At 41.6% G+C, this 18,561-nt stretch overlaps 1 protein-coding gene and 1 pseudogene across 2 annotated transcripts; one reads left to right on the top strand and one right to left on the bottom strand.

Annotated features, from left to right (window-relative positions):
- Nucleotides 1-18,561, top strand: part of LOC117534144 — a 117,537-nt pseudogene that overhangs the window by 30,552 nt on the left and 68,424 nt on the right.
- LOC117534145 lies at nt 228-8,391 on the bottom strand. Of its 2 annotated transcripts, XM_034198260.1 has the most exons (11): nt 7,543-8,391; nt 5,930-5,984; nt 5,728-5,846; nt 5,207-5,620; nt 4,878-5,100; nt 4,410-4,583; nt 4,090-4,262; nt 3,843-3,990; nt 3,096-3,205; nt 2,412-2,547; nt 228-1,023 (listed from the first exon to the last, which is right to left on the bottom strand). In XM_034198260.1, exons 2-11 carry the CDS (start codon nt 5,967-5,969, stop codon nt 830-832), a joined length of 1,731 nt encoding a protein of 576 aa, XP_034054151.1. In that variant the 5' UTR covers nt 5,970-5,984; nt 7,543-8,391; the 3' UTR covers nt 228-829. The 2 variants fall into 2 exon arrangements, with proteins under 2 accessions (XP_034054151.1, XP_034054152.1); XM_034198261.1 differs by lacking the exon at nt 7,543-8,391 and having other exon boundaries at nt 5,728-5,829; nt 5,930-5,981.

The following is an 18,561-nucleotide window of genomic DNA, read 5'->3' as shown; positions in this document are numbered from 1 at the left end:
CCGCCCATCGGACACCATAGTCGGACTTATTCACAGCAGCACCACCTGCCCTGCTGGAGGTTCACACTTTAACTTATTTTACCCTCCGCTGCCTTACACATCCTCCCACATTTGAGCACTCCTCACGTGGACTAAACCCCTTCATGCACACCACCAGAACCTCGTGCCCCTGGGGACCTTAATGGGGAATCACCCATATTGGGTTATAAAAAAGAGGACAAATTAAGTAATTTTAACAAACTTTATTTACAGAAATATATACATTGACACTTTATAACATTATAACATTGTTAACTCATCCAGCACAAGCGGACTGAGTACAACAAAACATTGCATATTTACAAGTTGATCACTGGCAACATTGTCCGTATCGGGTGAAGTTGGTGCAGAGGCTGGCACCCTATCTTCACCCGTGTCTGAGGGACTGTGTTCGGCCATTGACTGTTCCCTCTTCACCGCTCTCCAGGCGTTGAAGTCTTTGTATAATTCATCTGACGTCTCGGTATCGGTGGAGTCTTGGTAGGGAGTAGGGCTATGCTCATCTCCAGAGCTGTCACGGTCACTGTGGATGTCAATGTCCCCCAAATTGTCTTCACTCACCCCTAATGCTGCTGCGGCCGCTGCTTGCAGTGACTCTGTGAAGAGCATTCGTATGTCCGCAGCCTCCTTCAAAGAAGGATTCTTGGCATAAAATTTGTCTGCAGTTGCAGTGTTGTGACACATGAAATCACTCACTCTTTGGCGGTTGCTTTTGTCCTGAAACCTCTTCGCATTATCTACGTGGACTGTGCGGAGGTCGGTGAAGTTAATGGGACCTTTTAGTCCAACATCAGCCCATGCTAACCTCAGGAAGGTGGCAAGGTTCCTCGATGGGTTCTTCCCCGCTATGCAGAGGAAGTAGCGGTTGTTGGTGCCGGTCAGCGTCCCCTTGATTTCCAGCCACCTTTTCATCCATCCAAATTCTTCTATGGTGAGGTACATCTGCGCTTCCCCGAACGCGTTGGCCGTCTTGTGGTTGCTTACCTGTTATAACAGAGTTAGAGAGCGTCAATACAAGTACTCACTGCAAAAATCATCCATCTTATAACAAGAAAAAAAATATGTGATTTGAGTTTATACAGACTTGAAACAAGTGTAATAATCTGCCAGTGCAGTGAGATAATTAGACTTATTAAGAATTCTTAAAATAAGAATAATAATTCTTGAAATAAGAATAATAATTCTTGAAATAAGAATTCTTAAAATAAGAATAATAATTCTTGAAATAAGAATAATAATTCTTGAAATAAGAATTCTTAAAATAAGAATAATAATTCTTGAAATAAGAATTCTTAAAATAAGAATAATAATTCTGGAAATAAGAAATATATGGATGCTAGAAAAGTGGCAAATGTCCTGAAGTAAGCAGAAAAACACTTATTCCATCCACAGGTATAAGCCAAATATACTCAAAACAAGTTGTCAAATTTTCTTTTACCATTTGTTTATTTCTGAATTCAAGTAGACAGATCTCAAAACAAGAACCTAGCATGCATTTTACAAAACGTATGAATTAATCATGACGATAATTTTAAACTTAAATTATAACATTGAAAACCACTCAACATTGCTTTGTGTTAGATAACCAAAAATGAAGAATTATAACTTAAGAGCTTCAATATTATTGTTTTCTCTTATTGTTGAACAAAAATTCTCAAACACTGAATGATAGAAAGTCATGTCTCTTGTGTCCAAAGTATCAATGCAAAAACAGATACTGGTACCAGTATCAATTGTTAACAATAACTAGCCCAACTACCACCTAGCTCACCCACATTGTATATGTCTAAGCGAGCATGAGTTGTGCCCAGCAAATGGGCACGACTCAATATATAGACCTAAAAATGACTGGCTTTTTAATTACATTACAAAGAGCAAAGTTGCAATTTTCAGCTGATCATTTGTAAAGTGCAATGATCAAATTTGTATTGCTAGTTGCACCTTAAAAACAAAAGGTGGAAAACCTGCTGGCTGAATGTGGGCAATGCCCACAGAGAGGTGGCTATGGCAAGTGACCCTTACTTTGAAGGTGCAGCTACCTGCAGTTTGAGGAAAGGAGGGCTGGAAGGAAATGATGGGCTGACTATTGCATTTTTGTTTTTGTACATGAGTTGTTTTCTGGGATGTTATTCTCTCCCATAGACATTGCGGGTGAGCATTGTAGAAACAGGTTGGGAACCTAACTACCACCAAGATCTACTCCCCAATAAAAGCTTTCCACTCAGCCATGGCTTTTTTGTATGAGGCTGTGGCGTCTCGGTCATGGATAGTATCCTTCAATATTTCTGTTTGAATAACAGAAAGGATGGTTGCAACACACTTCGGATAAGTGAGATGTATTGTGTAGTAATAGGCCATTAGATATAGCAAACCCTCATGCAGGTCTTGCTTGGCAAATGTAGTGATGGGAGTGGTTCCTATGGCGACAAGGCAGTTGGAGTCATCAACAAGTAAGATGGGGCTGGACAGAGATCTCTTCTGGAGGTAGACGGTGGGATCTTCTGTAGGCTAAAGGAGATAGCAAAACTCTGATAAACATCCATAACATAGAACTACTAAAGCAGACCCTCAACTACCATTATGTATATATTGCATCTATGATTGAAGTTATAATGCTTTGCATGTAGTATGTGAATCCAAAGACAGCACCATTTGATGTACTAATGAAAATACAAAAACATGTCTTCCAATAAAATAATGAAAACAAATTGCTTAACCTCCTGCTGAAAGCTGGCTTACATGACCAGCAGTAAAACAGCTCTGCACTGATGTGCCGATTTCTTCCAATGGAGGGAACGGTGCCAACAAGCTCCAAATTGCCACAGTGCTTACGCTTAAAGTTAAATTATTTCAACTTTACTATCAATTGCCGCTGAGAGAATGTCCTTTCATGACAAGGCAGCTTAAAAAACAGCAACATATCTTATTAAATGTTGTCCTAATTGTGAAAAGCGACCCCATTATAGACTTACAAAAAGGATAAAGCATGGAAGTAAATGGCTTTATAGACACAAGTAAAAAAAACATCAAGATTTGAATGTGACACAATAGCTCACCTGAAGAACATGTATCAATGCCTCACTGGCATGTCCCAATTTCTTAGGCGGTGCAGCTGGTGAAGGAAAGAGTGTAGGGAGTGCCTTGAACAAGGCAATCGAGAATTCCACTATGAGAAGAGAGAAGAGAAAGCGAACAGGTGGATGGAAAGACAGACACTGTATTAACTGTTTTAGCTCACACAATCTGTATTAACATAACTACAGTTTAGACACATGAAACAAAGGATAATGCATATAAATATATAACTGACTTAAGGTCAAAGTTATTCAAGTTTAGGAGACATGCACTGTGAGGTTAATTTTAGGGTGCATCAGGTGACATGCTCCCTGGAGGTAGCCGATGTCTGTTGTTTAGTTGGTTGGTGTTGTGACTTAGTAAGCTACTGCTGCAGAGGTTGCATCAGACGCCATTAATGACGCACAGATTTGAAGTCCGTCCGTCATTCCGCCAATAACTGTTTCAGGAATTGCGATGTCATCTGGGCCAACCCAGTTGGATTTCTCCTAATTCCTTAGTGAAAAGTTGATCTCAGCAAGTTTGTGAATAGGTTTTAAAATACAACTTTTAGCTAGGAACTTAAAGTGTGATAGAGGGATCCTACTTTTGGTAAGATAACAAAATAGTGTGAAAATGCCCCCAGAGCATTATTATTTTAGATTTATTTGGTCAGCCTTGCATCAATGACACACTCCTATTCAGTCATATCTTCACCAACACATTGTAGACACTAAGAGGTGACTTACCACGATCCAGGGTCATAGGTGGTTTCATCGCTTTCTTCAAAACTCCGTAAAACTGCACTTTAGCAACAAAGTCGTCCCATCTCTTCTTTACTTGTGCTATGTATTTGTGGTTGTCTTTATCCAGGATGCGACGCAGCTCAGACATCACCTACAGAGTGAATAAGTATTAAAATCTGGAACTTTTGTTGAAAAGTAAAAATGGGAAGTCGTTCTGAAGATCCTTGAAGCATGGATAGGCATCCAGGACCTTTGTGTGCCTGTCCTCCACTTTCAGGACATCACTGTCAATGAACAGTCTTCTTGCTTCAAACTCGAGATCAAGGAGTTGAGAGACAGCATCTTTGTTTTGTTTTTTATTCTTGTACATCTCATGCAGAGTCTTAAAATGCCTGGCCTGTGCTTGCAGACTATCCTTGTCCACTAAAATGAAAAATGAAAATGATTATGTGCACATAAGACTGTCAAAAATGGTCTCCCTTTAGAAGCAGCCCTCTTATGGCTGGGTGATGTCTTTAAAAATATTCAAACAACACACAAGTAGAAAAGTTTGGAAGACTCAGGACTTACCCTCTTCTTCCTCCCCGGGCTCTGGGTCCTCTGCTGGGTAAAGTGTACCGTGGAGGGCCTTTACCAGCTGCTTTTTGGCTCCCTGGTGTGAATTGGGAGAACGGATGACCATACTGGATCGCTGGTCCGCGGTGTAATTGGGCAGCCGGCGGCCCGAGCGGGCTACTGTGGAAGCTAATGAAGATATTTTAGATATTTATTTGTCCTTTCAAAAATGCATTTTGTGCCTTACCACAATTGTCAAACAATAAATCAGAAAACGACAATGACATGCTCACATAACTATATATAGCTGCCTTAAAGGTTAAAATGTTCTCTACAAAATGAATGACAGAAAATGACCATAATATCTCTGTCCATTACAAACAACTTTTATGCTGCACATGATGTTATGCATTCAGCAATGTGTGGATATGCCTTTCGAGTAGAGAACCATATAAATGGAAATTAAGTTGCAATTCTACTTACATGTACTTTCATTTTCATCAGAACTGTTAAGAGTCTGATCCAAAATAATTGTTGATCCACCTGCGTCACTTGAGTCAGCATCATAATCTTTTCCTGAGTCACTTGCTGACAAGTCAAGGCAACGCCTCTTCTTTGGACGGCCCCTCTCTTGTGCAGGCCCTTGCCTCTTTTGCGGAGACTTTACGTTTAGAAGCCTCTTTTTAAGTTTATTGTGAATGGTTGTCTGTGGCAAATAACAAAGAATAACTTTATAAGAATTACTTAGTTACTTAGTACTTCACAATCAACAAAGTGCAAGAAATAAACAGCCACACATTTTAATGACTTACATGTTTCACAGCTTCATCTTTGTCTTGTAACATGGGATAATACTCCACTACTTTCTTAGCCATGGCTGTGAGTTCAGGGTTGGAAGGGTAGTGAAGCTCTTCTCCTTGTGGACTTGCTCTCAGGATGGAAATCATGCTGGTGAGTGTGTTCCTCACTAGCCTGCAACTCAACTCCTTGGACATTACACATTCCCTCTCTCTGCCTGTGCGGGCCATCTCAAAGTAATGTCTACGAGCTTGTTCCAACTCACTGTCCGTGTAGATCACATACTCTGGTGGACTAGGTAGCTGTAGGGTCAACTTTGGGCGTTTTTTCTCCAAAGGAGTGGATGTTGGAGGGAGACTATGTTTTCTACAAGGTGGAGTTCCTGTTTCAGAAGGGCCATCTTTATCTTTTAAGATAGGATTCTCGTCCTACAACAGCAGATAATGTCAAACAGTCAAAGTCAAACAATGGCGAGAATCTGAAATAACATGTCTTGTGCAACTTTGTTTTTAGACCAAAGTAGGTAACCATTTACCTCTGGGCTGATGAAAGACCACACTCTTTTTCTCCTAAGAAAGTGTTCTGGCCCAGGAAAAAGGTCTCTCAAATCATCACGAGTGAGGGAGTGCATCAACACCTCATTGATGTTAGCAGCTATTAGGACAGTAGCATCATTACCAACATTTTACAATCCCAAATAATTATTTATCGTTTTGATTCAAACACACATGACATACCCTTAAAAATTGACACTGTAACATCATCCAGTGTATCCATTGTCCCATCTATAACCTGGTAGGAAGAAAAAATATTAATTAATTATCATAATTTGATTTCAAACAGCTTTACAAACATGTGATTGAATAGTACAGTTAATACAATCATTCCTTGTGGTTTAAGCTCTTAAATGCTTTTCATTTTATGTTTTTATCTGCTACAGAGGCTGACAAATAATGGTTTTAGTCAGTGTGTGAAATACCCGTCAATATTCGGGGGGTCCCATCTCCCGATTGTTGTGCAACACTGACATAGGAGGTTGCATTGGCTAAAGTTGTTTGGATGCACGTTGTTTTATATTACAGGGTTTCTCAACGGGGGCGTCAGCGCCCCGTGGGGGGCGTTCGTAGAACCTAGGGGGGCGCTGGGAACGAACACGGGGCGTCACAACTTCGCTTGTGTAGTGGTCATTATTTTGAACTTTTTAAACTTTCATGGTTTTCAAATATTTTCGGTGCAAAAATAGGATAACTGAAATAAAAAGCCTATCTTCATATGGGTTTCTTACACTTCTATCGTCTCATCTACTTTCTACTTTATGCTCAGTACCGTCATGATCGCTATAGTAACGCCGATAAACAAATCCACCTCATCTCAGTAGAGTGGTCCTTTCCGAAACTATTTCGCCCTCCCCTGACTTCCACTGGTTGGTTTGCGGGACATGCAAAGCAAGCGGTGGATGGGGCATTACACTAAGCAACATGAATCTCATTCATATTACATAGTAAGGCAACACAAGACGTGAATAAAGCTAACTCTGCTTAGCATGCTAATTGTAAACAATAGAACGTGCGCATTACATGTAGACCACTGCAAAGTCGCTCATTACGTCTGCGAACCGATAAACACTTACTTTCATAAGGTACGCACACCAACCGGCACATACGCATTTAACACTGATGTTACAGGCGCTTAACTTGTATAGTAACAAACTACTTTAATTACTATTTGGCCGCGAACTTAAACGTGCTACTCTCCAACTCAGAACGAAGGGACCCCGTATTTCGCACACTGGTTTTAGTGAATACTGACAAAACAGCTATCTTTCCCTTGCTGTATCTCAATTTGCATATTTCTGTACTAACATTTACTGTTTTGAGTGTATAAATGTGTTCCAATCTGAAGCATGAAATATTTGTGTGCACTATAGGCCTACCGGTAGTACCCGCATGGTTCATTATAACGGTCAAATAGTTCAGTGTGAAACGCTGAACACTTTCCACTCTTAGTTACCATTTTGACTGCGTAATAGAAGTTGTGGGACCGGTGAACACATCACGATACAAATAAAAGTTATACATGTCGTTTTTAATTCATTATTTAATAAACGTACCACTATACTGGTGTAGAAAAGAAATAACTGACAATTTTAGTGGATTCATTCAGCAGTCTGTAATGATTTGCTAACCCGAACGACAACGTTAGCATCGCCGCTAGCTAGCTAGCTAACAGCGCTAGCCCACTAGTAGCGCTAGCTAGCTAGCAAACAGACATAATATTCATTGTATTTTTAACCCAGCAATATTGGTAACGTGACAAATTAATGCGCTTTTATTATAATATGAATACACACCTTCTCTCCAATGTGTGACCTTCTTCTCTTCTCTTCTTCTGTGACCTTCTCTTCTTTCTAACCTCGTGAACTGGCTACTTGACAATGATACAGTAGTGGGTTGAACTCCTCCTTCGACAAATAATAATCTGGGTAAATAGGGATGATCAAATTAAGCATTTGAGGGAAAAAAGGTGACGATAGTGTTTGTAATTGCTAATACATATGCTTTTTGTATTTTTAATATCGCAGCACATACTAAAAAGGATATATCAGAGACCCTACCCCCCCATTGTTAATATGGTTTGACCCAACCAACGTGCAAAAGCCCGCCAGGAAGTATTGCAGAACTAGGAGATATTACAGTACTGGCGCGGGCTGTGGTTCAACTTTGCCTTTAGCAGATGTTTTGTCTGTCACATCAATCTGTCAGCTTCCATCTCCTCCTCAGTTCAGAAGGTTTTGAGGAACATGGCGTATTGGCGGTGTGTGATTTGCTTTGTTTTTTTTGCGTTAACATTGAAGTCTCTGCTGAGCCATATTAACAAGGCACATGGCCGCAGTCCAGATTTCCGTGTTGTATGTGGAATTAATGGATGTACCGAAGAATACAGAGTTTTCAACTCGTTCTACTACCACATCAGACGTAGACATGCTCTGTATTTTGAAAATGGAAGCCCGCCTTCTGGGTTGATGACAACTGCACCCGAACCATCTAGAGTTGGACTTGAAGATTTTGATATGCCCATTTTTTCTGGTTGTGCCACTGCGACACGAGGGATGCAAAGGACCAACAGTCAAGTCAGCACATGTGTCCCTTCACAGCAGGAGCAACAGCTTGAGGAATTCCCGATTCAACCTCCTGATCAGGTAAGATGCAGTGTTGGGTAAGCTACTTTGAAAATGTAGTGAGCTAAGCTACCAGTTACTCCAGCTCACAGATGAGCTCACAGATGAGCATACCAAACTGTTAAGATGATGACCTTACGTGTGTAAATATATTTTTTTCTTTGTGGGGGTCTGCCCCCAAAAAACAGTTTTAAGTCCTGAGAAAGTCAAATAAGACGGTGTGTAAAACTACACTGCCCAGCCAAAAAAAAGTAACCACTTTGATTTAACTCAAGGTCCAAGCGATTATATATATTATAATATTTTTATTTTGAAATTCAGTTCCTGACGGACGCCAAAAAAGCCCGAGATTATGGAATTAAACCAATAAATAAAAACAAGGATAATTGTGTGTTATTGGTGAGTAAATAACAGTGTGTTATTTTGAAAAGAATAACAAATTAGAAGGAAAAAAAGATTAAAAAAATACAGATTTCAGTATTCTGAGGCTCTGAGCCCCATTTATTTTCCTCACAGACGGAAACAAAAGTCCGAAATTATACGATTTAAAATAAAAGCAATAATTGTGGCTTGATATTGAGTAAGAACATGTTTTTATGAACCACACGGCTTCCGGTCTTCCAAGACCCGACCGGAGAAAAAGACGTGCTGCAGGCACGAAACACATTACCAGCAGAAATACATTGCTTTTAAAATCGTTCTGTGCAACACGAAAAAAAAGGGGGAAATCGTGTTGGTGAACACGAAATGCCATGAGACTGGGTTGTCTTATCACACTGCAGCTGCAGACTCGCACCAGTACTTGTTGCTGAGCAGCTGGTTCTCATAGCTGATGCACATTCAGAGTGCATGGGAGTTGGTTGCTTGTGAATAACCCCGTGAGAAATAACATTTGTACCTGTAAATACTTTCCACACACCTGAACACACAGAATATCACGTTAGCTAGGAATACACATCTGTACGCAGGTATTTAGTGTGTGTGTGTGTGTGTGTGTGTGTGTGTGTGTGTGTGTGTGTGTGTGTGTGTGTGTGTGTGTGTGTGTGTGTGTGTGTGTGTGTGTGTGTCCTGGCAGGCCAGTGGGGGAATCCCTTCATCTTGGCGAACACCAGGTCTCCCTGTTTGAACTGGTCCCTGTTTTTCCCTGGCATCGTGATAACTCTCACCTTAATGACAGAGAATCAGCAGAAAGAAAACAGAAATATATTGAGATGACTTAATAACCATCATGTAATCAAGGGGCGTCTGAAAGACACATTTACTCATTGATTATATATATGTAGATATACCAGTTTTAGTTTCACATGATGTGTAACTCTTCTCTCATCTTATTAAAAGTACATCTTTATATCTGGTATGTAATGAAGGAGTAGTATAAAGTGACATCAAATGAAAATACTTCAGCTAATACAACTACCTGCAATCTGTATTTGAGTAAATGAACTTTATTTACTTTCCAACCATGAAAAACTGTTTATTTTTGTACCGTTAACTGTTGACAGTTATCTGAAATGTATAAACCACATTAAAAGTTTAAACAGGTCGTTTATTTGAATGTATAAGCATCAAAAACCTATTTCATTCAGTGTTTAGAAAGGGTGAAGTGTAAACTGTGACATACACGGAGTAGTTTCTATGTAGAGTATCATATATGTTGCATTCATTTAGTAGCATCTATACATATATTACTGTTAATGCAAATGTGAGATATAATCCAGACAAAGAGTATTACAAGAACGATATGTATCTCTGATATGTAGCTAAGCGAAACGGTTCATTGTAAGGCTTTAACTGTTGCTGTTATCTGAAAGGTATAAACCACATTCAAAGAGAGAAGAGGTCGTTTCCTTCCATCAGAAACATTTAACCAGTTTCTAAGTATTGTTTGTTTCATTTCCAGCTCGTCCTGTCTTTGTTTACAAATACAGACTGCTAGCTCTGAAGCTAACCAGGGTTGCCAAATGTGGGCACTAAATGACTGCTATCGTGTCAGTAGCGGGACCTTAGCATATATATAGGATATACAATATATACAAATACACAAAATTGGACACAGACTATAAAGGGCACACAGTTTCATTCACTAATGAAAGTCAAACACATGTTTGTTTCCACTGTTTCATTGTGTGCATAGGCCTGTCGCGATAAGCAAATAGTTGACTTATCGCTCCAATACACACCTCAATGCTTTATATTGTAGTCTATCCATTTGTAAGTGATGTTTTTGCTGCTGCTCCATACGCTATACAACCATAGTCTGTTGTGGACCTCATCATTGATCTGTAAATGTCTATTAATGCTTGTTTGTCTGCGCCCCAGTTGCATCCAGCTACATACATTTAATACTTTTTAGCATTTTGTTTCCACTTGATTAATATGCATGTTCCATGTGTATTTGCTATCAAACCACAGTCCTAGGTATTTGAACTCATTCACCTTTGTCATTGGACGATCATATAGTGTTAGCTGTTGGCCATCAATCTTGCATTTGTTTGTAAATACCATGTAGCATGACTTGCTTTCTGACATTTTGAATCCCCAGTTATATGACCACCTCTCCACTTTTTTAATCGCTCTAGCTTCTCCATTACGTACGGGGCACGTCTTCCCCTCATCCACATAGCCCCATCATCTGCGTGTAGAGCCCATTGGATGCATGAGTCTAAGCATGTCAACATGTCATTAATCATGATGTTAAATAATATTGGACTGACTGCACTCCCTTGGGGAATACCATTTTCTATTTCTAAATAATTGGAAATATCTGCTCCAACCTTTCCTCTAAATGTCCTGTCTGTTCAAAAGGCCCTTACCCAATTGAACATTCTCCCTCCAATACCCATTCTCCTCAATGTGATCAGTAACCCCTCCCTCCACAGAGTCATACGCCTTTTCAATGTCAAAGTACACTATTGCCATTATCTCTTTCATTTTCAATGTTTTTCCCACGTCATTACTCACTCTTACTAATTCCACATCCAGAGCTGACCTATTATCCTGTCTCTTCTCCTTCACCTTTTCATTCTCTGCTAGTAACTGCTGTTTTTGCTGCCTATGGATATCACTGAGATGCTCCCCACTATGTATTGCTGCAAGTGTCCTTCCTAACATACCTGCCTTCTCTTTATCTGTCACTGCCAGCCTCTCCCCATCAACCAAAGCTGGCATTTTAATGGATTTCCTTTTCCCACTCATCTGCTTAAACATGGACCAGACATCACCTAATGTTACTCCTCTGCCAATGGTAGAACACCATTCTCTCCATGTTCTCTCTTGTGTGTGTATTTTACTGTCCTTCGAGCAGCTGCCCTTTTCCTTTGATACTCTATAACATTATTTTGTGTTATGTTTCTTTAATTCTCTAAATGCATGGTTTCGCTCTTTAGTAGCCCTGCTGCATTCCTCATTCCACCATGGCACCACTTTCTTCCTACCCTTGGTTGTTGTTTTTGGTATACTGTTCTCTGCTGCATTTAGTATATGTTGCGTTATGTGGCTTGTAATGACCTCTATGCTTCCCTCTGATGTTAGCAGGTGTACCGACTCCTCACACCATATCCTACATTTCCCCCAATCAGCTTTAGCAAAGCACCACCTGGTTATTACACCTCCTTCCTGCATATATACATTATTATTCAATTTAGGAAGCACTGGATAATGGTCACTTACTACAGTGGAGTTATTCAAAACAAACCATTCGCATGTATGCACCAAACAGTTTGACACTAATGTCAGATCCAGGCATGAGACTTTCCCCCTGTGAACATCTACTCTTGTGCCATGTCCATCATTAAGGCATACTAGTGTTCTTTCCTCCAGCATTTCTTCCACTATGTTTCCGTTACTGTCTGTATGGTTGCTGCCCCATAGACTGTTGTGTGCATTGAAATCACCACACCAAACTTCCTTTCTGTGTATATTCTGCTATTTCTTTAAATATATCAGTGGTTAGATTTGGACATGGGTTGTATACATTGATTTTCCTAATGTTATCTTGTTTTCTAGGGTTGCAGATGTCCACTATAATACAGTCTATACCATCAGGAGATTGCACCTCCCTATATGCCACACCATCTTTGAGAGATGACTGCAGGATCTCAGGTCTGCGATGTGGACAGTACACCGCAAATACATCACTACACAACCTGGGGTATTTGAAGATAAGGGAATGACATGTTTATAATATGCTGCAAAACACAACAAATATGCAGGGTTACGAGTCTGTTTCAACAAGTCCTCCAACTCATACGAACAATTATGCCGATTATTCAAGCGCTTAATACGTTCTGCTCCCGTTGAATGCAAACGTTACAGATGGTCGTTTATTCACAAATAACCCTCTCTGTAAAATCCTAAATTGTAGGATAGTTTGACATTAAAACGCTTTTTGATTAGATTTCTAGCGAGAAGTGTATATTGTACTTTTAGAATCCACGTCCAGTCGATATGTAGGATCTATAGTTCCATAGATATTAGGAAGATGATTTGAGGTATGCGGCAGCCTCCATGTAAAGTTACGGGTTGAAAACAGTATTTCCTGTCTCGACGTTTTCATAATAAAACCAATGATCAAATGAACATTTGATTTTCATATTTGATGTTGTAATTTATTGTCTTCTGTTTACATCGGTAGGAATGTGTTATTTATTATCTGCATGTGCAGCACTTTGGCTCGACGGAAAATCGTTTTTAAATATGCTATAGAAATAAAATTTGATTTGATTTGAACATTTAATATTCATTACTAAAGGTACAGCCGAATCATCACAGTGCACAAAACCTATTACCGCCGCAGATGGACCAGAAAAGGGAGCGTTTGAAAGAAAAAAGGGGCGGGTCCGCTCAGTGAAACGATAACAACGAAACATGGAGGAACAGAAGTCTGCGCTTAAATCGTGTGTGTGTGTGTGTGTGTGTAGAGGTGTGTGTGTGGTTAAAACACAGCAGCTGCCTCCTGGTGCTGCAGAGATTTCATGAAGTGAAGGAGGTGTTCCTTCCATAAAGCAGCTGTGGGCAGCAGATACTGTGAGAGTCACAGACATGAATACATAGATCAAGGCAGACTGGTGCACACACTCTCCTGTTTTGCCAATCCGGTGGTTAAACAAATATAGCTCTACATCCCTGGCCGACATGTCCTTAAAATGAAGTCAGAGTTCGACATTTTAATTAATTCATTACCTTTCCAACTCCTCATGCAGTTGACTGTTACAGGTCTATACAGGTTCATGGTACAATGCATAAGCTTCACATCAAGAGACTGAAACTGTGTTTTCCTTTACCGTTCTGTTTTCATTTCACAATAAAGTTAATAGTCACAGTATGTTTGATATAATGTTTTATTAACTACACCACTGGTTTTTTAACCCGCACCGCCTAGTGGTTAAAGCACGTTATTGAATTTTGAGAGTAGCCTAAATACACAATATAAAATATCAAGAAGATACTGTTGTGATCTCTAAAACAGTTGAGTGCAGGACGTCCAAAGATATCAACAGGAGGATGCAAAACAGACCAACTAGGCTTTATCTAAACATTACTTTAAGTTAAGGTCTTCTTGAATAAGAAAAAAACGTTGGGGTTATCCACAGATAAATATGAATTCTGACAAAGTACTTAACGTCCAATATATTGCATAGTTTATTTTGGCACTTGTCAATCACCTTCCCTGAATTTTAGTCAGGTGTAACTAAAGTCTGATTTAAGGGTTGTTTATATTTCACATCATTAATCACAATCTGCAAAGGAACTAAAATAAATGTAGTGGAGTACAAATACTAGGTTAACCTCTGAATTGTAATAATAATAATAATGCATTTTATTTATATAGCGCTTTTCACAACTCAAAGACGCTTTACAGTATGAGGGAGGGTAGACAAACAAGGACAGGCAAACAAGTAAGTAAAAAATAAAAAGCCAGTCAAGAGGAAGTTGATTGAGAGGGGGGGGGGGGGGGCTTATGGGTAGACAGAGTTGAAAAGATTTGTTTTGAGGCGGGACTGAAAGACTGTGGGACTCAGAGTCACGGAGATCTTGGGGGAGGGAATTCCAGAGCCTATGAGCTGCCACTGAGAAGGCTCTGTCCCCAAAGCTGCAGAGTGTGGATGTGGGAATGGATAGGAGTCCGGCTGCTGTGGATCTGAGGGACCGTGGAGGTTGATAAGGAGTGAGAAGGTTTGTGAGATAAGGGGGGGCCAGATGGTGGAGGGCTTTGTAGGTGAGGACCAGAATTGTTGTAGTTGATGGGAAACAGGAAGCCAGTGGAGGTCTTTGAGGACTGGGGTGATGTGATGCCATGATTTGGTATGCGTGAGGAGACGTGCAACTGCATTTTGAACCCGTTGGAGTCTGTTGAGGGATGTAGTGCTGATGCCGTAAAGAAGTGAGTTGCAGTAGTCGAGGCGGGAGGAAATGAAGGCATGGATTAGTTGTTCGGCTGCGGGGCGGGTGAGAGAGGGTAGGATTTTTGCAATATTGCGGAGGTGGAAAAATGAGGTTTTGACTGTTTGGCGGATGTGAGGTTCGAGGGAGAGGGTGGGGTCAAAGATTACACCAAGGTTGCGTGCCTGATTGGAGGGGGAAACAATGGTGCCTTCGATGGTGAGAGTTATGTTAGTGACCTTGCTGAGGGTGGATTTGGAGCCGATTAGGAGGAGTTCTGTTTTGTTGCTGTTCAGTTTGAGGAGGTTATGTTGCATCCAAGTTTGAATAGCTGTCAGACAGGAATCGATGTGGGTAAGGGGTGGGTTATGGAGGGATTTGGTGCTGAGGTAGATCTGAGTGTCATCAGCATAGCAGTGGAAGTCGAGGTTGAAGTGGCGGAGTATCTGACCGAGGGGGAGGATGTAAATGATGAAGAGGAGGGGGCCAAGTACTGATCCTTGAGGAACGCCTTGGGTGACTGAAGCTGTGGCAGAGGAATGGTTTGGGAGGGAGATGAAGTGGGATCGTTCAGTGAGGTAGGACTGGAGCCATCTGAGTGCAATACCTTCAATACCAATGTCCCTGAGTCGGGTGAGCAGGATGTTGTGGCTCACTGTATCGAAGGCTGCACTCAGGTCGAGGAGGATGAGAATATTGAGGGAACCAGTGTCAGCAGAGGTGAGGAGGTCATTGAGGACTTTGACGAGTGCAGTTTCTGTACTGTGGTGAGGACGAAATCCAGACTGAAGGGGTTCATAAAGCTGGTTGGTTTGGAGATGGCAGTGAATTTGTTTGGCTACAATGCGTTCAAGAGTTTTTGAGAGGAATGGTAGGTTGGAGATAGGGCGGTAATTAGTGAGGGAGGAGGGATCAAGACCAGGTTTTTTGAGGATTGGAGTAACGGCAGCAGTTTTGAAGGCAGAGGGGACGGTTCCATGGGACAGCAAGGAGTTGAAAAGGTTAGCAAGATAGGGGCAGAGGACGGGGAGGCAGGACTTCAGAAGAGGAGTGGGTAGAGGGTCAAGGGAGCAGGTTGTGGGATTTGAGGAACCGATCAGATGGAGTATTTCAAGTGGGGTCACCAGGTTGAACTGGGAGAGGCGGCGCTGGGGAGGAGTCAGGAGGTCGAGGGAGATGGGGGGAGAAATGGTCGTGGTGGAGGTTGGGGGAGATGCTTGTATATCAGATGGAGCTGAGAAGGAGTGGTTAATGGCGTTAATTTTGTCTGCGAAAAACTGGAGGAATGAGCTGCAAGTAGCGGAAGTAGAAGTAGGGAGGTTATCAGCACGGGGTTTGAAAAGCTTGTTAACTGTGGAGAAGAGGGTCCTGGGGTTACGGGAGGGGTCAATGAAGATGTTGGAGAGGTAGGCAGATTTAGCGGCAATAAGAGCATCTTTGTATGCATTGAGATGGAGTTTGTAGCTTATGTAATGGACTGTGAGGGATGATTTATTTGAAAGACGTTCAAGTTGGCGGCCTCGCTGCTTCATTTTACGCAGTGCGGGTGTTAACCAGGGTGAGGAGGTCTTGAAAGTAACAGTTTTATTTTTGAGGGGGGCTAAAGTGTTGAGGGAGGTGAGTAGGGTGGAGTTGAGGTGGTTGAGCAGATCATCAGGTGAGCTGAGGGTTGCGTCCAGGGGGAGATTAGATGATAGCAGTTCGGAGAGATGGTTATGGTCAATGGAGTGTAGATTACGGAAGGTGATGTTTTTGGTTGGGCAGGGGTTTCGGGTGGGGGGGACAATGGTGAATTGTATGAGTTTGTGGTCGGAGAGGGGAAATGGGCAAGGGTGGAGGTCAATCACTGGGAGGTTGGTAGAGCAGACGAGATCAAGAATGTGTCCTTTGTCATGGGTGGGGAAGGTGACATGTTGGGTGATAGAGAAATTGTCCAGTAGGGTTGTGAATTCGGATGCCAGCTTGCAGGTGGGTGAGTCAATGTGAATGTTGAGGTCACCAAGTAGTAACAGACGTTGAGAGAGGGATGAGGCAAGTGTGAGGAATTCAGTGAAATCGGAGAGGAAGGAGGGATGAGGTTTAGGAGGCCGGTAGATGAGGATGACTGTCAGTGAGGGAGGGGCTTTGAAGGCAATGAATTCAAAGGATGATACTGAGGGGAGGGTTAGTTCTGTGATCGGGATGTTCTGATTGTGGATTACAGCAAGGCCGCCACCAGGATGGGAGGGGCGGGGTTTAGTGATGTATTTAAAGCCAGGGGGGGATGTTTGGTTGAGGGAGAAGAAGTCATCGGGCTGTTGCCAGGTTTCGGTGAGCAGAAGGAAATCAAGGGATTTTTCCAAGATTAGTTCATGGAGGATGAGGGCTTTCTTGTTGAGTGATCGGATGTTAAGGAGGGCAATGGTAGTTGAGTGGGAGGGGCGTGGTGTGGTCACAGACTGAAGAGGTAAGAGGTTGTCCAGGTTGACAGTGCGGGGAGGAATGAGGAATGTGAGAATTGTAGTGGAGTAGAACAAAGTAGTATGCTGCTGTAACAAAAACATTTCCCAACTTGGGATCAATAAAGTATATCTTATCTTAAGATGATCGATGGCTGCTGCCATATTTGCAACATTTGCTGTCCAATTCCAGTTTTGGAAAGTCTGCCGTGGCTCCATTCCATTTCAAAGAGCTGTTGACGCTCAGCGTAACCTTGCCGCACTGCCACTCCAACATCCAATCACAGGGCTTGATGACTAATCACGGGGTTTGTAATGCAAGGCGGATGTTGTAGTCCCAAACGATAGCTGGGGATTCTGGGTAGTGTAGTGTCTTCGGAAACTGTAGTGTCTAAACTCCTATTTGTTTCTCTGAATCAAAGGTTAAAAAACACAAAATCATTGTACACCATTTAAAGATCAAATGCAAAGCTTCCAAATATGCTACATTTTTATAGAAATGTTGTTTTTAAGACTGCCTGTATTTTTTTTAAAATTTAAATCGAGATAATACACCCGAAAAGAAGCTTTTTATTGATACAAAACTTGACCCAAAGCCGTCTGAATTTCTGACATGACCTCCCCAGCAGCCTCTGCGCGCGTGACGTCATACATGCCAAACAGTCTCTGGACCAAACATCCCGACTCGGCAGTCTCGGTCACAAGTTTTTCGACAAGAAAACTGAATTAACATGGGTTATTGTTGTGCTTTTTGTTGTACGAACGGTGCGGGATCTGGGAGAGTTTTACATGCATTTCCCAAAGACCAAATCATCCGCAAAAAATGGATTTTGTTAGTGAATCGTGTTGGATGGCAACCGACAAAATGGAGCAGGTTGTGTTCTGATCACTTCACGTGTGATGCATACGAGGTTGATCCTGCTATCATCAAGTCTGTTGGTGGAGAAGCATTAATAGCACGTCGGAGGCTGAAACCCGGAGCCGTCCCCTCCACATTTCAGCACAAGAAACCACTGAAAGAACGAAAGAGCCGGGCGATGCAGAAACGCCAAAGAATTGAGGTAAACAACTTTTGATTAGATTTCAAAGCGCACGGAGCACAGCAGATAACGCAGATAACGGAATTGCAGTTTTATTGCTTATAGAGGCGGGCACCGTTAGATTCTGTGTCTTTACGATCATAAACAATGTGTTGGATGTGGAGCTAGGATAAGTAATAAGGGCGCTAGGAGTGATAGGTTAGCATTTTTCGATCGGGACTAATTCACTGTTAGCATTGTAGTTTATCTGCAGCTCATTCATCGCTCCTCCACTCATAACGGAAAATGTCGAACGTCCTACAGTCGGTGATGCAGACTTCTTCTCCCATCTC

This window comes from Gymnodraco acuticeps, unplaced genomic scaffold, assembly GCF_902827175.1.
Source record: "Gymnodraco acuticeps unplaced genomic scaffold, fGymAcu1.1, whole genome shotgun sequence".
Classification (NCBI taxonomy): Eukaryota; Metazoa; Chordata; class Actinopteri; order Perciformes; family Bathydraconidae; genus Gymnodraco; species Gymnodraco acuticeps.
This window is presented reverse-complemented; position numbering and strand designations above follow the sequence as displayed.